The sequence below is a fragment of the Cnephaeus nilssonii genome, assembly GCF_951640355.1.
Source record: "Cnephaeus nilssonii genome assembly, chromosome: 1".
Lineage (NCBI taxonomy): Eukaryota > Metazoa > Chordata > Mammalia > Chiroptera > Vespertilionidae > Cnephaeus > Cnephaeus nilssonii.
Window position 1 is genome coordinate 23,926,504 of NC_137072.1, and position 25,175 is coordinate 23,951,678.

Below are 25,175 nucleotides of genomic sequence, written 5' to 3' on the forward strand. Positions count from 1 at the left end.
ACCCCAAAATAAAAATAAAATACAAATTTTTAAGCATCACCATAGGTCCTGGATGGTGTTGCTCAGTGGTTAGAGCATCAGCCCTCAGACTGGAGGGTCACGGGTTCGATTCCCCACCTAGGGCATGTACCTGGGTTGCAGGTTTAATTTCGTCGCTGGTGGGGGTGCTTGTAGGAGGCCACCAATCAATGTGTCTCTCTCACATTGATCTCTCTCCTCTCTCTGTCCCCTCCCCTCTCTCTTAAAATCAATGGGGAAGGAACAGAAAAGAAAAAAAAGCCAGCATAGGATATCATTATATGGTTTGGCTTTTGATCTGGATGGAAATAAAAGTAACATTTCTTAAAAATTGATATTAGCTATTTGTTATATAGGTATTTTTGCTTATTAGCTATATACTATATAAGAATTATATAATATATGATATAATATTATATAAGTCTATATTATTTGGCCAGTCCTTCAGATCAAGCTGAGAACTATATTTGAAACCAACACCTGTCCCTGTGCTGACACCAGGTGTCAGGTTGGAGCATAATCACATCTGTTTGGAGGACCTCCCACATAACCTAAGCCTCAAAGAGATCACACAAGTGGCATTCTAACTAATATCAGTTCATAATCAAATTCTCAAAACATAATAAGCCAATGTGGGCAGAAACAATCACCAACCATCTGAAACAGGCCCACAAAGACTTCAAAACAGACATTACAGAAAACAATACAAGAGAAATTCATTGAATATGTTAAAAATAAAAGAGATTGGAAACATGATGTTTTCATAAATGTCCAGGTGGGAAAAAATTAAATAAAATTTATAAATTCTGAATTTAAAATTCAATAAAAAGGCTAAATAGAAAAATAGACATACATAAAATAAAAATTTTAATTAGAATTACAAGATATCTGTAATGAAGTTTAAGAGGTAGAAATGATTCAGTGAGAAAGCCTAGTAGCATTTAATCAAAATTTCAGAAAGAAAGAGGAGCTTATAAAAATAGATATTCAGTGTTAAACTGAATATACTATAAACATCTTCATAAAACTTCAGAACAATCAGAGAAAAAGATCTTCAAAAGACTGAGAAAAAATTAATGATTCCTTAATTAGTAATAATAATAAATTCTCAACAATAACTACAGAATTCTAAACAGAATGGAATAACATCTTCTAATCTAAGAGAAAATAATTGTAAATCTAGAATTGCATGCCTATGAAGCTGCCTTCAAATGTAAGGGCTAATTAAAGACATTTTCAGGTAAATAAAAATTGTAAGTTTATCACCAAAAGATCCCTGCTAGAGAATTGCTAAATAATGTTTTTCCAAGAAGAAGTCAGATGAGCCTATAAGATGTCAGAAGAAATATAGAGCTAATAAACTGGCACAGAAATTTCTAGAAAACAATGGCAGTAATGTCAAAATTTGATATAAAAATATCAAAATAGAAATAAAGCCCTGGAAAACAACTACATGTAAGTGGGTAGAAGGGAAACTAGAGTTAAGGCATTTTAAGTTCTATGTAATATTAAGAAGGATGATAAAGATGCCAAGTTACTTTAAACCGTATTATATTACATATGCACATTAAAATTCTAGGGTAAAGTCTAAATAAAAGTGTCTATTTTCCAAAGGAAGGAGGGATAAAAATGTGTAAAATAAGACTTAAATCATTTTTAAAGAAATAAAATCCAAGCAAAACAATTCCTATAATTCCCATATGTTCTGACATTTGAATCCCATCCCATGAAATTAGAAATAATAAATAAAACTCAAGGGGAGAAATACTTCCAAAGATAAAGACACACATTTTATAAAGATAAAGAGTCAATTAAGCAAGAAAACATGGCAATCGTAAGTGTATATGAATCTAATTACAGAAAGCAAAAACTAAATAAATCAAAGGCAAATTCACAATATTTGTTGTGTTACCACTTCTCTATCAGTCTTGATATAACAAGTTTAAGGATATAGAAGACTAACTTTTTATGAGGCACATTGATCTAATTCACATTCATAAAAGACTACCTCAAACAAGAGTAGAATGCACATTATTTTCTAGGTCATATGGAACTGTCACCAAAATGCACCATATACAGGGCCATAAAAATTGTAAAGGAATAAAATCATGCAGAGTTTGTTCTCTTAATAAAACAGGATTAAATTAGAAATCAATAACAAATAGATATATAGAAAATCCACCAAATATTTTAAACCAAACAACACTATTGTGTGTAAGTCATGTATTGAAGAGAAAGACAAAGGTAATTATATATTTTGAACTGAAATAAAATGAAAACAGCATATTTAAAATTGATGGAATGCTGCTAAACCCAGTAGGTAAATTTATGCCATTAAATGATTCATTTAGAAATAGTTTAATATATATAAAATCAGTTTTCTAATCTTATACCTTAAGAAGCTACAAAAAAAGAAATTTAACCTAAAATAAGTAAAAATAAGAAAATAGTAAGAATAAGAGAAAATATCAGTGAAAGAAAGAACACAAACAGTGAAAAAGATCGGTGAAACTAAAAGCTATTTTGTGTGTGTGTGTGTGTGTGTGTGTGTGTGTGTGTGTGTGTGTGTTTAATATATTTTATTGATATTTTACAGAGAGGAAGGGAGAGGGATAGAGAGTTAGAAACATCAATGAGAGAGAAACATTGATCAGCTGCCTCCTGCACACTCCCTACTGGGGATGTGCCCGCAACCAAGGTACATGCCCTTGACCGGAATTGAACCACAGGTACACGCTCTATCCAATGAACCAAACTGGTTAGGGCTAAAAGCTGTTTTTTTGTTTTGTTTTGTTTTTTAAATATCAGTAAATTTGATAAAACTCCATTTACACTGATTAATAAAATAAAAATAAGACGTAGATTATCAATATGAGAAATGAAAGAAGCAATATCACTACATGGTGCATAGACATTAAAATGATAATAAAGAAATATATGAACAGGTTTATAACAATGAATTTGACAATTCGGGTGAAAAAATTCCTTCACACAAGCAAGTCACCAAATCTAACTCAAGAAATAACAAAAACGGTGAACAGCTCTACATTTATGATATAGAAACCATAATTAACAGCCTCCCTACAAAGAAGACTCTGGAACAAAATTTAGCTGGTATATTCTACCACACTTTCGGGAAAAAAGACTACTAATCCAGCATACATTCTTCCATCAAATAGAGTGATGGGGAGCACTTCCACTTGCATTTTATTAAGTCAGTATTACTCTAATACCAAAAGTAGAAAGGGACATTCAAGAAAATGATAGATCAATTTGCTCACCAATATAGGCACAATACTATTTAATAAATTAGTAAATAAAATGCAGTGGTATAAAAGATAAAATACTTAATGAAATATTTATGTTAAGATGTGAGGAATTTGTTTAATTATTAATCAATATAAGTAACCATATAAATTTTTTAAAAGGGAAAAAAAACAGGTTTTTCAATAGATGCCGAGGGAAAATGACGGTGTCAAATACCTGGCACACAGCAGAGTAAGAGCTGCACAGGCTCTGTGTTCTTTCAACTACAGCAGAACAGCAGGGGCTTTCACTTCTTTTAGCTCTTTGCCTGTGCAAATCAGTACTCTTTTCTATGGCAGCTATAGAGAGCTATTCGAATATGCAAAGCATATGCAGAAAGTGGTATAGAGTGGGCCTAGAAAGCATTCAATCAAGCAAATCCACTTTGAACTATGGATTGCATTTCATCATCATCATCATTGTGATCATCATCATCATTGTGATCATCATAAAGTGCATCTGCTAAAGCACAGTAGAGAAATCTATCTTCGGTGAGGCTTTGTGAAATTCAAACTAATTAATTTCTCCATTAATTCAATACATATTATTTAAACTATATATTGAATTAATGGGGAAATGGTGCACCGGTACGGTCCCTAAGCCAGGCCTGTGGGATCAGGCTGAAACAGGCTCTAAGACATCCCCCGAGGGGTCCCAGATTGCAAGAGGGTGCAGGACAGGCCAAGGGACCCCACAGGTGCACGATTGGGGCCAGGGAGGGATGCTAGAGGTTGGCCAGCTGTGGAGGGACCGTGGGAGGGCTCCAGGGCATGTCCAGCTCATCTCACTCAGCCCCAATTGGCCAGACCTCAGAAGCAAGCTAACCTATCAGTCGGAGTGTCTGCCCCCTAGTGGTCAGTGCACATCATAGCGAGTGGTTGGGCAGCCTTAGCATATCATTAGCATATTACACTTTGATTGGTTGAATGGCTGACTGGTCAACCAGACACTTAGCATATTAGGCTTTTATTATATAGGATTTTAGTATGGTTCTAGTTTAAGATAAAGAGGTGGCATCCATACAGTATAAAATCTAATGCTTAATCTCCAGGAATTTGAAGTTTAGTGTGAAAAAACACACTTATATATTTAAAAAGCTAAATAACTAATATTTACTAATAAAGTATATAGTGGGTGATAAGACAAAAAGTATCAAATTAAGTTTTTTCATCTTTATATCAAATTAACTTTTATCATGAGATCCCTGATGCTTTTTAGGTTGAAAATGGGGAAAACTGTGAATTTAATTGTATTGGGATTTTCATTGTTGGTAATTATCATAGTGTCATAGAGCTGGGAAAATCATTGTTCACAGAGCATTTAAAAATCCACTATAGAAAATTCCTGATCAATTTTTATCAATTTAGGATTATTAATTTGTCTATAGTTGGCTGGAAATACCAAAAAAATGATCAAAAATTACAATGACAATTTCCTAGAATCACCACAGTTAAATCATACCTTATATTTTCCTTTACCATATATAGTCATTGGAACAAACTTGTTTCTTTTTCCTCAATCCTATCTAATAAAGAGGGAATATGCTAATTGACCCTCACACTGTCACAAAGATGGTGGTGCCCACAGCCAATAATGAGGGAATATGCTAATTGAATGCCCCATCCTCAGAGATGGAGACATCCAGAACCACAAGATGGCGGCGCCCAGTCCCCTCAGCCCCACTGGGGCGGCAGGCACACGGCAAGGCTGGGTCTGCCCCCAGGCAGGCCCAGCCGCTCCATGTACCTGCCTCCAGAGTCCCCCAGTCCCCTCAGCCACCCAGTTGCCCAGGGCTGGCCGAGAGCCGGCAGTGGCAGCAGCAGAGGTGTGATGAGGGCGTCGCCTTCCCCTGATCGCCGGGTCACCTCCTGCCCCTGAGGGATCCTGGACTGTGAGAGGGGGCAGGTTGGGCTGAGGGACCCCCCTCCAGTGCATGAATTTTCATGCACCAGGCCTCTAGTGGTTAAATAATGAATGGTAACTCATCACTTTCATAACAACAGTAACAATAACAACACAATAATTGTGATTTAAACCTATAAAGAACTTAGCATTGTTGGTAGTCACACTTATAAATGTTTTACATCTTATTCAAGCTTCACAACAACACAATTGGGGTAGATCTGCTTATTAACCCTATTTTACATGTGAATAAACTGCTGAACAGAGGGTCAAAAGTAACTTGCTCAATGTCACACGGCTAGTAAGGAGCACAATTGAGATTTGAATCCAGATAATTTGGTTCCAAAATCCATATATTTTTTTATTTTTTTAAATTTTAATATATTTTTATTGATTTCAGAGAAGAAGGGAGAGGGATAGAGAGATAGAAACATCTATGATGAGAGAGAAACATTGATTGGCTGCCTCCTGCATGCCCCACACAAGCATGAGGTCATAACCCAGGCATGTGCCCTGACTGGGAATCGAACCCAAGACCTCCTGTTTCATAGGTCAATGCTCAACCATTGAGCCAAGCCAGCTGGGCCAAAATCCGTATTCTTAATCACTATGAATATTGCTACTTGCTTAAGGGCATGAAATGTATTTTAGTAAAACATTTTGAGTTTATGAAACTCAAACTTAATTAATTTTTACTTAATGTATAAAAAGCACTAATGTATTTTTCCTTATCTATACTAATAAAAGAGTAATATGCTAATTAGACCGAGAGACCTTCCAGAGATATTCAAGACATCCTTCTGGACAAAGCCAGGGGCTTGGCAAGCCTGCAAACCACCCCCAAATGGCCCTCAGCCCTTCATCCAGGCAGGCCACACCCCCCAGTGGGGACCCTCACCCCGATGGGGGCATGGCCGGCCTGCAAACTGCCCCAGGCCCCTCACCCAGGCTGGCCCCTTCCCCCAAGGGCATCCCCACCCTGATCCTGGACCCCCTTCAGGGCAGACAAGCCAGCCCCCACCCATGAACCAAGCCTCTATTCTATATAATAAAGAGGTAATATGCAAATTGTCCATCATACCCTCACACAAGATGGCCACCCGCATGTGGTCACAAGATGGCCGCCACAAGATGGCCAGCAGGGGAGGGCAGTTATGGGTGACTGGGCCAACAGGGGAGGGCAGTTGGCGGCAACCAGGCCATCAGGGGGGCAGTTGGGGGTGATCAGGCTGGCAGGGGGAGCAGATGGGGTAGTAGACCGGCAGGGGGGGCAGTTGGGGGCGAGAAGGTCAGCAGTGGGGGTGAGCAGGCTGCCTGGCAGAGTGGTTAGGGGCGATCAGGCAGGCAGGCAGGTGAGCGGTTAGGAGCCAGCGGTCCCAAATTGGGAGAGGGATGTCTGACTGCTTGTTTAGGGATCGGGCCTAAACCGGCTATTGGACATCCCCCAAGGTGTCCCAGATTGGAAAGGGTGCAGGCCGGGCTGAGGGACACACCCCCCGTGCATGAATATAAAAGCCCAGCGACCCTTATGGCAGAATGACCAGAATGACCAGTCACTATGATGTGCACGAGGGGGCAGACACTCAACACAGGAGCTGCCCCTGGTGGTCAGTGCACTCCCACAGAGGGAGCGCTGCTCAGCCAGAAGCCAGCTCCCAGCGAGAGCCTCTCCCGCCTCCGTGGCAGCACTAAGAAGCGGTGAGTCAGGCGATAAGGAGCGAGCAGGCAGGCAGTAAGGAGTGAGTGGTCTCGGATTGCGAGAGGGCAAATTTTGTGCATTGGGCCTCTAGTTTGTTATAAACACAATAAAATATACTTCACTATCTTCTTATTTTTAAAATGACCTAAGCTTTCTCTCTATGTTGTAAACATTAATTAACAAGTTATATAGAAATGGCATAGAAATTAAAGTGTTAGAACAACTGTTTTGATTCCAAACATTATGCATAGTTTTATTTATACATCAACATATTTGACAACAATATGTTATAGTTTGCAATTAACTATTTTTAACTAACAGAATCATGTCCTAATAATTGTAGAATTTAATATTTTATTTATCTGACTATGGCGATGGACTATAGGGCATGAATTTCTCTTTGTGATTCTCACTCCATAATGTATTGTTTTCTTATTGTGGCAATCCTACTGCTTGTACTCTGTCTCTGTCCTCTGTTTCTGTTTTACAGTTTTTAGCTGGATACATGATTGCCCAGAGAAGAGTCCATTTCCAAGAAACCCTTAGTGTGATCATGTGACTGAGTGAATGCCAATATCATGTAACTCCAAGTATCCTGTGGCAACCTTCAAAAATATTCCTTAATGGAAAACTGGTACATTCCTGTTAACCATTTCCTTTACCTCTTCATCCATCATTTACTTTACCTCTCCATCCATCTCCTTACCATCATCTTGGATCATGAAGTCTGAGGACTCCAGAGGATTGCTTTAAATACAGGGCAGTGAATTAGAAGAATCTGGAGTCCATCAACACTTAGTTGATGAATATATATATATATATATATATATATATATATATATACACACACATATATCTGAATATACACTTAAATATGTTATTTAAGTGCTTTCGCATATCAGTTATGAAATATGTATGATATTAATAAAATCATGTAACTGCCTTAAAAAAATTTGCATAGAGCTTCAGGAAATGCACTAACTAGGTTCAAGATAGTTTTCAGAAAACCCTGAAGCATTTGTACTACTAGGCTTTATACCAATCATTAAATCTTTAATATAAACATTTATCATGAAGGGTATTACATTGAAATTTTAATTTTATCCGTATAGGCTACAGTATTTTTAATATATATTTTTATTGTTGACAGTATTACAGATATCCTCCATTTCCCATCCTCTCACCCAGTCTCTTCCCCCCCTTCAGCCTTCACCACATTATTTTCTGAGTGCATGGGCCATGCATATCTATATAATAAAAGCCTAAGTGACTGTTATAGCAGAATGACCAGAACGCCCAGTCGCTATACCGCGCACTGACCAGCAGGGGGCGCACACTCAATGCAGAAGCTGCCCCTGGTGATCAGTGTGCTCCCACAGGGGGAGCGCTGCTCAGCCAGAAGCTGGGCTCACAGCTGGTGAGCGCAGCGGTGGTGGCAGGAGCCTCTCCCACCTCTGCGGCAGCGCTAAGGACCCGTCGGGGTGGGCCTAAGCCTGCCTGCAGACATGCCCTGCGGGGTCCCAGACTGTGAGAGGGTGCAGGCCAGGCTGAGGGACCCCTCCTCCAGTGCACCAATGTCATGCACTGGGTCTCTAGTTAATATATAAGTCCTTTGGTTTATCTCTCCTTGTCACCCCCTCCTCCTGAGATATGTCAGTCTGTCCCATGCCTCAGGACTTATTTTTTTGGTCAATTTATTTTGTTCATTAGATTTCACAGATAATATATAATATTAATATAAATTGAAATCTAAGCTGTATGTGCTGGTAAGATTATGCAATATAATTTTTAGTATATTAAAATGTTCTCTGTATTACAAGAAAATTTATTTCTACTCCATTACTTTAATGTACTATACATGTAGTCTAAATAACTAAAGCATTTAAAAAACAGTTGTGTGTATTTATATGTACAGTCTAAGTAACTGAAAACATTTAAAAAGTAGCAAATGCATGCACATATTTAAACAAACTTTCTTTAGAAATAAAGATGCACATGAGCAATAAATGCACATGAGCAATAAAGATGCCATAATTAAAGACCCTTCCCAAATAGCTTCTCAAACAATTTACCACTACAAAGGATAATTTATGCTAAGAGAGCAGTAAAGAAGTGCTTTTGCACTATCTAACATGAGGGAGAAACAAGCTAATCAGAATCATTATTTTAATTAATAAATGTGTGTTTTTATATATTGAGTGCAAATCTAACTGAAAAAATATTCCAGTTTTTCAATTTCCATGCTGACCTATGTTTTCATTTTGATGCCAAGGTCATAACACACAGTGTGAAAACTATAAAAGCTTCCTTGCTAATTGAACTTTATAATTTTTAGGAAAACATTGTGAATAATGTCTAGCCTACAAATCTAAGGACAATTCAAGGTGAGAAATAGTACCTATAAAAGTGTGAGAAACTTACAAGGAGTCATTTCCTTAAAAATTTTACAGAAATGTTTTCCTTCAGGTAATATCATGTCATTTTAATATTTACTAAAATGCAGATAGAAAACCTTCTGAAAAAAATTTCAACTTTCATCTTTCTGTTCTATGTATTAAAATAACATACATTTTAGCAATGGCTTAATTTTTCCACCAAAACCATTATATATTCACATTTTCTATGAATTTTAGCTTTAAAAGGTATACTTAAGAAGGACCATTTAGACAGGACTTTAATTCACAAGAATATTTAATTTAATTATTTATGATCTTTCATTATTTTTGAAGATTATTTATGAATGCTATAATGACAATATATGGCCTGACTGGTATTTCCAGTCTTGACAAACCTGACTATTTTTTTAAAAACTAGACCAGTCTTATCTATTTGTTATACATAATCTCTCTTATAAAAATAAATTTCCCTTTTAAATTTTCATATATACTAAAATAATACATGAATGGAATTTTAAAAGGTGAATACTACTTCAAATAGTCAATGTCTCATTGGACACTAATTTTGCATGAATTCATTTTTAACTCTTTCTGTTTTATCTGTCATTTTTTGCAAGTATCTAAATAAGATATCTACAAAGCTAATTCATGGCTTTTCAAGTTTCAGTGTTGTCTTTGTCCTATGGGAATAAGGACATTAGTTCTATACGATTCCTTTTTCCAACACATATTCTTCTCTCCCCTCATATACCCAAGAGTTGTTACAATTTTTGGTTAAGTTCTTATTCAGTGTTAATCCTATATAATAAAAGCCCAGTGACCAAAATGGTGGAACAACCAGAATGACCAAGGACCCTCGCCCAAGCTGGCCCTGACCACAGGGAGCAGTTAGGGGTGATCAGGCAGGCAGGCAAGCAGTTAGAAGCCTGGTGCATGAAATTTGTGTCTGGGGTGGAGGGGAGTTCCTCAGCCCAGCCTGGACCCTCTCACAATCTGGGACCCCTCGGGGGATGTCCAACTGCCAGTTTAGGCCTGATCCCATAGGGATGTATCGGGCCTGAACCAGCAGTCAGACATCCCTCTCACAATCCGGGACCACTGGCTCCTAACCGCTCACCTACCTGCCTGCCTGATTGCCCCTAACCACTCTGCCTGCCTGCCTGATTGCCCCTAACCACTCTGCCTGCCTGCCTGATTGCCCCTAACCACTCTGCCTACCTGCCTGATCACCCCTAAACCCTCTGCCTGCCTACCTGATCACCCCTAACTGCTCACCTGCCTGTCTGATCACCCCTCACTGACTACCTCTACCTGCCTGCCTGATCACCCCTACCCACTCTGCCTGCCTGCCTGATTGCCCCTAATTGCTCACCTACTTGCCTGATTGCCCCCAACTGCCTCTGCCTCAGCCCCTGCCATGGTGGCTTTATCTGGAAAGATGTCTGGAATATCATTCAGCTGTCCAGTCTAATTAGCATATTACATTTTATTATCTACTAGAGGCCAGATGCACAAAAATTCATGCAAGAGTAGGCCTTCTTTCCCCCACCTGCCGGCACTGGCTTCCCTCCAGCACCCGGGACCCATGCTGCCGGCACTGGCTTCCCTCTGGCACCCAGGACCCAGGCTTCCCTCCTCTAGCTTCCAGCAGGCACCCGGACCCAAGATGTCTTCCCCCAGGCTGCCCACAGGCACCCAGGACCTGTGTTAGCTTCCCCTGGGCCAACTGCAGGCACTGGGGACCCAGGCTGGCTTCCCTCCAGCCCTGGCTTCATCAGGAAGGACATCCGGAATGACAACCGGAAGATGTCCAGTCTAATTAGCATATTACCCTTTTATTATCCTACCTAATAATAGACAAATATGCAAATTGACCATAACTCTGACATGCCCACAAGCCATGCCCACCATCCAATCAGAGCGAGTATGCAAATTAACCCAACCAAGATGGCTACAGCCACAGAGAGCAAGGTTTCCTAGGTAACAGAGGAAGCCAAGCTTTCCGCCTGCCCTTGCCAGGCCTAAGCCTCCACTCAAGCTACAAAGTTTCAATTATAGAAGGTAAACAAATTCAAACAAATGGCAGCAGAATGGAGCTTGAGAGAGCAGGCCAGGGTTGCCGCCAGCAACAGGGGAAGAAAAGCTTTCCGCACACCCTGGCCGGGCCCACCCGCTTAAGGCAACAAAGTTTCAATTATAACCCCAACAGAAATGGCTGCCGGCCTCGGAGGGAGCCCCAGGCTTGGCTCCGCTCCAGTCTACAAAGTTTCAATTGTAGAAGGAAAATAAATTCCAGATACCAGGGCCTCCACTTGGGTTGCCAGGGGGCGTGGCCAGCCTGCCAACCACCACAGGCCCCTCGCTCAGGCCGCCCTACGCCCCAAGGGAACCCCACCCTGATCAGGGACACCCTTCAGGGTAAATCAGCTGGCCCTCACCCCTGTACCAGGCCTCTATCCTACCTAATAAAAGAGTAATATGCAGATTGATCATGACTGCAACACACAATATAGCTGCCCCCATGTGGTCAAAGATCCTGCCCCCATGTGGACACAAGATGGCCACCACAAGATGGCCAGCAGGAGAGGGCATTTGGGAGGCACCCGGCCTGCAAGGGAGGGCAGTTGAGAGGGACCAGGCCTGCAAGGGAGGGCAGTTGAGAGGGACCAGGCCTGCAAGGGAGGGCAGTTGGAGGTGATCAACCCTGCCGGAGAGGGCAGTTAGGAGTGACCAGGCCAGCAGAGGAGGGAAGTTGGGGGCAAACAGGCTGACAGCGGAGTGGTTACGGGGTGATCAGGCTGGCAGGCAGAAGCAGTTAGGGGCAATCAGGAAGGCAGGCAGGCAGGCAAGCAGTTGGGAGCCAGCAGTCCTGGATTGTGAGAGGGATGTCCGACTGCCCGTTTAGGCCCGATCCCACCAGGTCGGGCCTAAACGGGCAGTCGGACATCCCTCCAGGAGTCCCAGATTGGAGAGGGTACAGGCTGGGCTGAGGGACAACCCCCCTCCGTGCATGAATTTTGTGCACCGGGCCTCTAGTTATCTATAATCATTCTGAACGTTCTTCCTGATGAGGTCAGAGCTGAAGGGAAGCCAGTCCAGGTCATGGTGCTTGTGGGTGGCCAGAGGAAGGAAGCAGCCTGGGTCCCAGGTGCCTGTGGGCGGCCGGAGGAGGGAAGCCCGGGTCCCGGGTGCCAGAGGGAAGCCAGTGCTGACAGCCGGGGGAAGGAAGGCTTACTCTTGCACAAATTTTCATGCATAGGGCCTCTAGTTATAGATAATTAGTGTCCTTTATTTAAACACATATATTTAAGTTCTTATAAAAGTATTTTCCCGTATTTGTTTCCTGTTTTTACTCACTTGACTGCATAATTGACATATGAACTCTAAGTATAATCAAATCTATGATATAATTGTACACTTATGTGTTTTCTTAAAGATATTGTTTCTGCAGTTTGTGCCTTCTGACCCAATCTTGGTTGATGACCTTATGAAACTCTTGCATACCCATGGCTATGGAAATTCACTTTGCCTTTCTAATTAATTTATGTAGGAAATAATTACATGTTGAGCTCCCACTATGTGCCAGAGCTCATTTTTTAAAGGAATTTTTAATATGCCTGCTACTATGGAACTTAAATTTCTTTGAGAGGAAATAAAATAAATACATATATATGTAGATAGTATGTATGTATATATATATATATATATATATATATATATATATATATATATAAATGTGATAAGTATAATATTAATATGAAACAAGGTGATTATAAAAAATGTACAAGAATATATAGTTACAATGTTTGCATTAATATATATGCAAAAATCCTCAACAAAAATTTATCATATAAATTTTAGCAACAGATAGGCCAAATAATACATTCTAATCACATGGGGTTAATTTCAAGAATGCAAGGCTTGTTCATGATTTGAAAATCAGTTAATGTAATACTCATAGTTAGATATGAGAGTAGAAATATCGCATATTCAGAAATAGCATTTGACAAAAGTTAATATATAATAATGATTAAATATTAAAAGATTAGAAATAGAATAAAATTTCTTCAATCTAATAAAAGCCACTACCTTAAAAATGAATAGCTAACATCATAATGGAGAAAGACAGAATGCTACCCCCTAAAATCAGAAGTAAGGCAAAATGTATCTTCCCACCACCTATATTTGATATTGTTCTGGATATCTAAGCCAGCAAGAAAAATAAAGGCTTGAAGCTTGGAAATAAAGAACAATACTATTTTTATAATATGTTGCATAATTTTAAGTTCTAAAGAATTTATGAAAATATAACTATTAGAATTATTAATGTGAATTTTGCAAAGCCATAAGATTAAATTGTCAAAAATTAGTTGTAGTTTTACATCCTAGCAATGAACTTTTTAAAACAAGGTAAAAAAAACACAGTACTACTAACAACAGCACTAAACAATAAAAATCTGGTAAAAACCATCAGGGAAAAATAAACTGAAACCACAATGAGATATTATTTCATATGCACTAGAATTGCTAAGATTAAAAAGACAAATAAACTGAATATTGGTGAGAATGAGTAGCAACTGGCAAACATAAATTATTGATGGAATTATAAAATTAGAAAATCATCTTTAAATATTATTTGGTTTTTGCTTATAAAGTGAAACATACATCTGCCTCAGGATCAAGCAATTGCAGTCCCAGGTACTTATAAAGAAAAAACATATTTCTATAAAGAGATGTGTACACAGCCCTGCCCGTTGTGCCTTGGTGGTTAGAGTGTCAGCCCACACCAAAGGGTCTTGGGTTCTATTCTAGGTCAAGGGCACAGACCTCAGTTGCAGGTTCAATTTTTGGCCCTGGTAGGGGTTCATGTGGGAGGCAACCAATTGATGTGTCTTTCTCACATTGATGTTTTTCTCTCTCTCCCCCTTTTCTCTTTTCCACTCTCTCTAAAAATAAATGGAAAAAAATCCTTGGGCAAAGATTAACAAAAAACAAACAAACAAAACAAGTGAAAGAAAAGAGATGTGTACACAAATTTTCATAGCAGCTTAATTCATAATATCAATAATCTGAAACAACCCATTTGCTCATCAACAGAATGAATAAACACTTTGTGATATTCTCATAAAATAAAATAATATCTCTTTGTGGTTTCAGTTTATTTTTCCCTGATGGTTTTTACTTGTGCTTATAGGTCATCTGTATATATATTACGCTATAGTGTGCCTGTTTAAACATTTCACTAATTCAAAGATACAAAATAGTGATACGCTCAACAATAAGGATAAATTTTTAAAAAACTTACACTGAGCCCCATTAATAGGAAGCTCATTACAGGCCAATATAAATGATGGTGATGGACATTGGTTGCCTCTGGTTGACGGGAAATGATGGAATAGGGGGCAATATTACTGAGAAGGAGAACAAGGAAAACTTTGAGAGTGATAAAAATGTTTGATATTTTGATGTGTTTTGGATTCCATTGGTGTATGCATTTGTTAGAATTGATTGTATTTTATACTGAAAATCTGCACATTCTGTTTTATCTAAATTATAATTCATTTTTAAAATGGAAAAGAAAGAGTAAGATGAGATCAAACATAAGTCTTACTAGAGATCCAGAGGAGAAAAATGAGTGAATGCAGGAAAAGCAATATTCAAAGTCATAATTACTTAGAATGTTTCAGAATTTATGAAGCACATCAATGCCCAGATTCAGAAAGCTCTCGAGCATGTGCCCTTGACCGGAATTGAACCCAGAACCCTTCAGTGTGCAGGTCGACGCTCTATCCACTAAGCAAAACCAGCCTGGACAAGAGCTGATTTCTTGATCATAATAATCAATAGAAGGCAAGAGACTTTGGGAAAATATCTCTCAAAAATATCTAACAGAAAATACCAAGCTAAACTTGTACATCTCGTGCAACTACCTTTCAAACATTACATTGAACTTAAAGCATTCAATCTAATTAGAGATTATAGGTCATCATTAAAGAAACTCCTTATAGATATATCTCAGAAAACAAGAGAATAATTTCAGAAAGATCAGAAATATAAGTAAAAACAGATTAGCAATAAAACTGAACCTAAAAATTGTAAGCCTTTCTCTTTCATTAAAATCACTTAGATAAAATATTTGAGATCATGTGCATTTTGTCATAAAATTTTATATCTTCAGATTTGGAATTATAAGTGATATTCTGATTACATAATTTTATTTTGATTATCTACCCATATGTTTGTTAAAACAGACAACGTGCATTGAAAAGCCCAAATGTCAGTTAAAAAAATTGCACACAAAAATCCTAATTCTCCATATTCTTACCACAATATGAAAGAAATGGCTCATATGGAAAAAGTCCTAAATTAAAGGACATTTTCTTGGAACAATGATATAGTTAAAAATTAAAGTATTTTAAATTGCATATCTCTCCACTACTATATAAGTAGGGTACAGCCAATTGGCATTTCAAGTAAAGCTGAAATTTTCTAACATTTTAAGTTCATTGGGATATGAAATATATTTGGCTTCACACAATCATATTTTCTTTCCAAGAGAAATGTAATCTGTATTGTTACACTTATACTAAACCATTTGAAATATCTTTCTTGGTGTTTATTTAATCCAGAATGTATTTTGGGGGTCTCAAACAGGAAAAATAATTTAATTTTAGCCTGATAACCATGATAATGCAATAATGTAATTTCTAACTTTGCTTATAAATATTTCAGTTAGGATCAAGTTTATGAAAAACACAAACATAAATTATTTAAGAGATTAAAAATGTAATGTTTTGCTTTTTAGAGTTCCCAATGGAAGTAAACACAGACAATGAAATGTTAACATAATACAGTTTATTGAGCAAAGAGTTGAGGCTTAGGAATAACTAGTCAGATATCACAGAGCATCCTAGGAATACTTCCATCTTCATATGCTTTGATGATTCTTTTTTATATATTTTATTGATTTTTTACAGAGAGGAAGAGAGAGGGATAGAGAGTTAGAAACATCGATGATAGAGAAACATTGATCAGCTGCCTCTTGCACAACCGCTACTGGGGATGTGCCCGCAATCAAGGTACATGCCCTTAACCGGAATCGAACCTGGGACCTTTCAGTCCGCAGGCCGATGCTCTATCCACTGAGCCAAACCAGTTTCGGCGCTTTGATGATTTTTGATATCTCATTGGCTAATTTCCAAGCCTCCTTCAAGTGTTTGCTCAATAAACCTCATGTTAATTTTTCATTGTTCGAGTTAATCTGTATTATTTACAGAATCTGATTAGATTTGGAAGAAGTGAAGATCTGTTAACATTAGAAGTTACTTGTCTTCCCCAGCACTCAGTAATAATTTAAATATTACCTGCAGTATCCTAGAAAGAAGTTCCTATTAAAGTCAAAGCCTTAGAAGTTAGTGATGTCTACAAGTCTGATTTGCTGGTTGTCTTTCTTAAACTACCATTACATCTATATATATATAAAAGCCTAAGCGACCATTCGGCCTTTCGGCCATTTGACTGGTAGCTATGACACGCACTGACCACCAGGGGGCAGATGCTCAATGCACAGGCATGGACACATGGAACAGACTGATGAATCTCAGAGGGAAGGGGCGGGGAGGGCAGGAAGAGTTTAACCAAAGATCTGGGACCCCTCAGGGAGATATTGGGGAGCTGGTTTTGGTCTGATCCCCACAGGCCAGGCCCAGAGACCCCACCAGAGCATGAATACGTGCATCAGGCCTCTAGTGTTTACATAAACAAACTCAGTTGTGAATCCCTAGATGACATAGTCTAAGGGTTCTTCAACTATTTCATTTTTAAATCTACCTCTTCTTCAAAGCCAGATATCCTTGGTCAAAATGTCGCATCCTTTTATTTTCTCTTACATTCTAATCTCTTTTTTACGTGCCTTGCTTTCCTCTCCACAATTTTCTTAAGTTCTAGGGGCTTTCATTGTTAACATTAAGCAAAATATGGCTACATATAGAAGACACAGGAGAAACATACTCAGGACAAATGCACAATAAAATAATGGCTTACAGCACATTTGTTGCTGTGATGCTTCTCTTAACCATAGCAATGTCCATAATCAGCAGCCTCTGTATTGCCACTGCATGAAATTTTCAAAACCTTTTTGTCTACCAGCTGTATTTGCAAAAAACTTGAGAATTTTTCCCATGTTATATATTGTTTAAACAGTACTCTACTGATTTTAATTATTAGCCCTAACTCCCCAAAAAACAAAGAAGTGATACATGCATTCTATGAATTTGAGTATTAAAACCAAGAGGTATTCTACTTGTAAAACATTCTGAGGAGTATGTCTATATTTAAAAATTAACTTATTTCCTCTCCCCACCCATACCATACCCAATCAAGTCACTAACTTTTGTGAATTTTAGTACTATTTCTTGTTTATTTTAAGAAATACTAGAGGCCCGGTGCATGGATTCATGCACACATGGGGTCCCTCGGCCTGGCCTGTGGGCATCCCCCAAGGGGTCCTGTATTTCGAGAGGATGCAGGCCAGGCCGTGGTGCACAATCGGGGTGGTAAGGCTCCAGGGCATGTCTGGCCTGTGTTGCCCAGTCCCAGTCAGCCGGACCCCAGTAGCAAGCTAACCTACCAGTCGGAGCATCTGCCCCCTGGTAGTCAGTGCACATCATAGCTACTGGTTGAATGGTCAAATGGTCGAATGGTCGAAAGGTCGAATGGAAGAACGGTTGAATGGTTGAACGGTCAAATGGTCAAATGGTCGCTTAGGCTTTTATATATATAGAAAATAAAATCAGCAAGTTTACTAATTATATATTTTGGGGTTTTTGTGAGAGCAATTCCTTTGAAGAGAAACAGCGGCAGAAAGGATCTAAACCAGGGGTCCTCAAACTTTTTAAACAGGGGGCCAGTTGACTGTCCCTCAGACCGTTGGAGGGCCAGACTATAGTTTAAAAAAATCTACGAACAAATTCCTATGCACACTGCACATATCTTATTTTGAAGTAAAGAAACAAAACGGCAAAAACACCTGCATGTGGCCCGCGGGCCGTAGTTTGAGGACGCCTGATCTAAACTATTTCTTTGAGCAATGAATGAAATGTCACAAAGCAAAACCAGCAAGTAGATACTACGCTTTTAACAAATTTCAACTTGTAGTTTAATTTTATAATCCCTTCAGTAGGAGTGGCAGAAAAAAGAAAACTGAAAACCAACTATCTGCCAAGTATTTTTACAAACATATATCTCAATTATGTTTTAAATCACTTAGAAGTAAATCCCATTTTTACAGATAAGAAAGGTAAGAATTAAGGAGTTTAAGTAGACCAGGTGACGGATTTCATAGGTAGTAAGCAGTGCAGAGATCCAAGTTCATGTCTTTAAAACTCAAAGACGTGTACTTTGCACCAAACTTTGTGTAAAGGCTACACTAAATTACAGAGCCAAGTGCAATCAGCCTGATTTCCCTAACTCAGGACTCTGACTGATTTGCTATGCTGGCATTCTCATCAGTAGGTAGCAGCCTTTTAAACTTTTGCCAAATATTTCAGAGAAATGAGTGACCTTAGAAGGAGCTAATCCACTCAGCCCTCTTTGCCTTACATATATTTTTAAAGCAAAAGTTGATTACCATGTTATATCCCCAACTATTCTTCTTGCATAACTCATATTAAAAAATAACTGTGGGGACTCAAAACACCACACACACACACACACACACACACACACACACACACACACACACCTGATTCCCTGACCTCATTATACTAAGAGATTTTTTTAAAAATATCTGCCAATAAAACAGAGAATCAGATAGTGACTAAATTTTCATATGAACATTTAGAGAGGAATCATGGTTGAATTTTTCATATTGAAATTTGTTAAACAATAATTTTTATTCATCATCACTTGGTACTTAATAAAATTGCCAACAAAATAAGCTTTTAGAGGTGGAGGGGTTAGGGGGATGAGTGAAAAAGATGAAGGAATTAAGCAAAACAAACAAACAAAAAAACCCTCAATACATACAGAAAACAGTATGGTCATTACCAGAGGGAAAGGGAGGTGGGGGGAAGTAGGAGAGGAAAAGGGGAGATAAATGGTGATTAAAGGAAACTTAACTTGGGGTGCTGAACAGACAACACAATATTACAGATGATGTATTATAGAACTGTACACCTGAAACCTATATAATTTTATTAACCAATGTCATCCCAATAAATTAAAATAAAGTTTTAAAAAGCACTTTTTATGAATGTATTTTTTCACTCTTATTTATGTTCATATCATCCAATATACTTAATAGTGGAAAAACATTGATGCTTCCTTCCTAAAATTAAATAAATAAATAAAGTCTTAATATAATTCTGGGAAATTAATCCTACCTAATAATAGACAAATATGCAAATTGGTCATACCTCCGACACACCCACAAGCCACGCCCACAAGCCACGCCCACCATCCAATCAGAGTGAGCATGCAAATTAACCCAAACCAAGGTGGCTATAGCCACAGAGAGCAAGGTTTCCTAGGTAACAGAGGAAGCCAAGCTTTCCGACTGCCCTTGCCAGGCCTAAGCCTCCACTCAAGCTACAAAGTTTCAATTATAGAAGATAAACAAATTCAAACAAATGGCAGCAGAATGGAGCTTGAGAGAGCAGGCCAGGGTTGCCGCCAGCAACAGGGGAAGCAGAGCTTTCCGCACACCCTGGCCGGGCCCACCCGCTTAAGGCAACAAAGTTTCAATTATAACCCCAACAGAAATGGCTGCCGGCCTCGGAGGGAGCCCCAGGCTTGGCTCCGCTCCAGTCTACAAAGTTTCAATTGTAGAAGGAAAATAAATTCCAGATACCAGGGCCTCCGCTTGTGTTGCCAGGGGGCGTGGCCAGCCTGCCAACCACCACAGGCCCCTCGCTCAGGCCGCCCCACGCCCCAAGGGAACCCCCACCTGATCCGGTACACCCTTCAGGGCAAACCAGCTGGCCCCCACCCCTGTACCAGGCCTCTATCCTATCTAATAAAAGAGTAATATACAGATTGATCATGACTGCAACACACAATATAGCTGCCCCCATGTGGTCAAAGATCCTGCCCCCATGTGGACACAAGATGGCCACCACAAGATGGCCAGCAGGAGAGGGCAGTTGGGAAGCACCCAGCCTGCAAGGGAGGGCAGTTGAGAAGGACCAGGCCTGCAAGGGAGGGAAGTTGGAGGTGATCAACCCTGCAGGAGCGGGCAGTTAGGGGTGACCAGGCCGGCAGAGGAGGGAAGTTGGGGGCAAACAGGCTGGAAGCAGAGTGGTTAGGGGGTGATCAGGCTGGCAGGCAGAAGTAGTTAGGGGCAATCAGGAAGGCAGGCAGGCAAGCAGTTGGGAGCCAGCAGTCCTGGATTGTGAGAGGGCAGTCGGACATCCCTTCAGGGGTCCCATATTGGAGAGGGTACAGGCTGGGCTGAGGGACAACCGCCCTCTGTGCACGAATTTCATGCACCGGGCCTCTAGTAATAATATAACTAATTTGCTAACAAAGCCCTGTGTCTTATTTGGCTCATTAGAATCGCTGATTTCAGATTAAGTTCAATTGCATCTTCACAAATATATGTTTTGTCTCCTCTTGTCTTTTCAATTTTAAGCTATCCTTAATGGAGATGTTAGCCTACATACCTGAATATAGATGAAAAGTCTGCATGAACTGGATTGACTTTTAAAACTTCAATAAATATTAACATAACCTAATTACCCTTCTTCAAACTGTGAAAGTTTCAAGTTAAGTGTTTTTGCAGTAATAATAAATTAATATTTATTAAACATTTCAAAGATACACACTTACATACATATTATTATTTCAAAATAAATTAGAGTCATTATCAATAAATGATAAAATTGAATGATTATAATGTAATCCTACCTAATAAAAGAGTAATATGCAAATTGACCACACCTTTGCTATGCCCAAGCCACACCCACCAGCCAATCCGGACGAGTATGCAAATTAACCCAACCAAGATGGCGGTTAATTTGCATATCAAGACAGCATAGGAAGAAGCCAAGCACTGCAGAAGGGAGCGAAGCTGTGGAGAAGCAAGCAGGCGGGGCCAGAGAAGGGAGGCAAGCAGGCGGGGCGGGGGAGAGCGCAGCAGGAATCACTATTGCAGGAATCTTCCTGCAAGGGGCTACTAGTATAAAATAATTATATGCTTGTGGTTTCTGCAAGAAAAATAATTTTGTCAAAACAAATGGTAGAAAAACATGTTTTAATAAAAATGCGAATAATGGATACTTACTTTCAAATGGCTACACTGCCTAAGGAATAATGATAAAGGTGCTCCAAAATATAGCATAATATAAAATGAGATGATTTTATTGAATAAACGCTTACATTATGACAGCCATGAAACTAGAAAAATTACATAGGCAATTATCTCTTTTTATTCATAAGAACCCAAGAACCTAAGAAATAGGTGATGATCTATTTGCTTTAGAGATGCGGAAACTGAGTCTCAGAGTTGTGCAGCATGTAGTTAGTAAGAAGGGAGTCTGAGTATGTAGTCCACTAGAATATGATACTTGTGCTTTCATACTTGGCCCTGGGTATATTTCTGTGCTTCTATTTAAATAAGAATACAACTGCAATTCTTGGGAATTCACAAAATTTACCCTGAAAAATGGAACCCCATTGTCAGGGACTGACCTGAAAGTACCCTAACATTCACTTCATCTCCTGTGCTGCCCAGTGAGTGGCCATTAGCCATCACTGGCTACTAAACAATTGAATTAAGGCTAATCCAATTTGAATGTGCTGGCAGTTAAAATACCGTATTTTCCTGTGTATAATACGCTATTTTTTTTCTAAAGTCATTAGACTGAAAATCAAGGGGCATCTTATACAGGGAAATCAGTAGAGGAGGGAGCCATGCAGGTGCATAGCTGCCCATACTTTGTCAAACAGGCTTCCTACCAACTCAAAATTTTAATATAATTCCTTGGACAAATTACCAAAATATATTTTAGGTTAAAAGAGTATATGGACATATTCAATTATCTAAACTATTTAAGTATGTAAACTCAGCCACTCAAATTAGAGTTGTTGGTCTAAAAAGAATAAAGTAAACAGCATAACCACAGTAATGTCTAACTAAAATTGCATAACTCTGCCCTCAATGTTCATATATTTTATTGAGTGAACTGCTATTTTTTTAATCTTAAATTATGTATCAGACTGTAAGCAGAGAAGTCTTATTTTATTGGTCTAAGAAGAAGCTGACTAAACGGAGAACTCAGGAACTGATAAATAGACTGAAGCTTCGAGAAAATGAGGAAGATAATTTTATAAGAAAAGGCTTAAAAGGTACCTGTATTTTTGGAATACAAAGGATTTTTTTCATTATGGCAGCAATAGATAACTACTTGTGTATGTCATTGCTTTTTATTTCCTCTTTTCCCTCCCAGTTTCTACCCTGTAAAACCACCAAGCAAACACCAGTTGAAGTGTACCTGTTGGAGGAGGCACCGCTAGTTGTTCTTCCATGGACTGATGGGACGGTAGACAACTCTTCGTAAGCACAATGTCATCCAGTGCAATATCACCGCGGTGTCCTTTCCCAACTCTTCCTTCAAATTTGAGTTGGAAGTCCTCCTCGCCAGACAGTATTAGCTCCTTCCGCTGCCAGAAGTTGCCTTGTTCTCCAGTGAGATTAACTAGGAACGTTGTTTTGTTTGAGACTGATACTTGCATCAAGGTGAGTGCCCCAATGCCATTTCCATACATGTGATAATGAAAAATTATCTGTAACCAAGAGTAAGAATGTTATATGTAATTAGTACAATTAATTCCATTTTATTTTCAATGACAGTATATTGCCCTCTTCGTTAATTCCGGAAAGAAAACTAAATCTACATATCCTATTGTTCTATGAATACTCTAACACTGAGTACTAGTAAAGCGAGGCCAGCCTTAAATCATATGTTGCTGTATATGGAGGATAGTACAATAAGGATCAAATAGAAATTTAGTTTTAAAAAATGAGCAAAGTTCACTTTCTTCCTGTGATTTCTAAATGCAGGATTCATTGATAAACTCTTAACATGACCATCAAAGGAATAAAATATGATTAAAAAGTGATGTGTTATACAAAAAGACTTTTCATGATTAAGAAATAAGAGGGATGAAACACAATCATTTTCAGTCTCATGAAACTTAAATCATTTTCTCCAAAAAGCAGAATCCTTTATTGCTTATTCCACCACATTCTTGCACTTGAAACACATTTTCAGTTCTACAAGATCCTTGAGGCTCCACTATATATATCAAAACCACCAGGACAGCAATTATCCACATTTTACTGAAAATGCTAGAAACATGCTTTAGAAGAGCAGTTTGGGAGTTTTTCCCTGAGTAAAAATTAATAAACACTTTAACATTTCAAAGATAAATTTGACTAGCTTTTTAGTGATTGATACATAGAAAGGGAGAGTCAAAAAAATCTGAGAGAAAGAATAGTACAGGTTAGGAACAATAAGAATTCAGAGGGTTTTAAAGCTTTTTTTTGTCATTTGTATGAATGAGGGAAAACTGTAATGGGGCTTGATCTTCACACACAAAAAGACATTATTGAAACAATAGCATACTCTAGAGAAAGAAAAATGGACGTGTTTAAAGGGTAAAGAATATGATCAAACAATATATGCAATGCATACTTCAAAGAGCATGAAGAATACGTAAGCCATGTAAATGACTCTACTCAAATTGCCCAGCTGATGAAACTTTCAGATAGTATGCTCCAATCCAAACACATTTCTTTGAGTTGTTAAGCAATTAATGTTGGAAAGTGTGAGATCTATGAGCCCTGTGCCTTGTCCAGGAAGGACTGGTGAAACCAGGGTGGCATAACTCCTTAGAGTGAGAAACAAAAGGGGCCCGGGCAGACTCTTGGGCAGCAACAACAGGCATGAGAGAAACAATCTGATGGGCACAGCACACGTCTCTCTGGATCCTTTCTAGTCACAGGCGTGGTCTGTTTTCTCATTTGTACAAGAAACATGAAGTGTATGTGTTACAGCACAGTAAATACTTCTGTATCTTCTTGAGACCATTTTCTGAATGATGCCAGTAGGTTATCATGCAAAAAAAACATTGAAACACCTCCATTTCTACAGAGAACACCTGATGACAACAGAAACTTATCTCAGGGCAACCTGAGTGAATAAAAGTCTGCTAAGTACTAAATTCTAAAGAGGCATTTTCACTGAAAATTGTAGTCACTCAGAGGTTTGATCTCTTTCCTCATCAATCTCCATCACCACCACCCATTTCTCAAAAGGAAGAAAAGCCTCCCATTTGAGTTTTTCTGCTTGAAGGTATTCCACAAGGTCAAGTGATAGACAGGATTTTTGTGAAAAAATGGGAGGTCATTCTGCTTATCTAATACATATATATTTTTTACATGAGAGACCCAATCATTTCCAGCTTGACCTTTCCTTACTTCTTTGTATTCAATCTATATCATAAATATTCATAAAGTAAGCCATTCATCATTAATTTTTGACATTTCTTCTAGGCATACTTCATTATTCTCACACAGATGTTTAAAACAGTAGGGACTATAGTTCTGGGACCAGGGAAAACAGAGATGGATGAAATCCTTGGTTACTACAGAGTGAAAAGAAAAAAAAAATGTTTGAACATTTTTAGAGAAAGTGTCTAAATAGAAAAGCTTAGAAGTCAACTGGAATTTTATATGTATTTCATGTTTAATTTTAATTGGCTTTCTAAGACTAGAACTTATTTGTAATTTTCATATATATAGATACTCAAACTATATAAAGTCTGGTGTGTTTGGGCTTTATTTTTTAGAAAGT

The 25,175-nt window shown here is 38.6% G+C and overlaps 1 protein-coding gene across 1 annotated transcript in view; it reads right to left on the bottom strand.

The window, feature by feature from the left end:
- The window catches only part of MALRD1 (MAM and LDL receptor class A domain containing 1), a gene marked incomplete at both ends in the record, with an annotated part of 625,033 nt that overhangs the window by 331,339 nt on the left and 268,519 nt on the right, over positions 1–25,175 (bottom strand). The window contains one exon of the mRNA XM_079776420.1: positions 22,812–23,103. Coding sequence (XP_079632546.1) covers positions 22,812–23,103 — 292 coding nt within the window. The remainder of the gene's footprint in view (positions 1–22,811; positions 23,104–25,175) is intronic.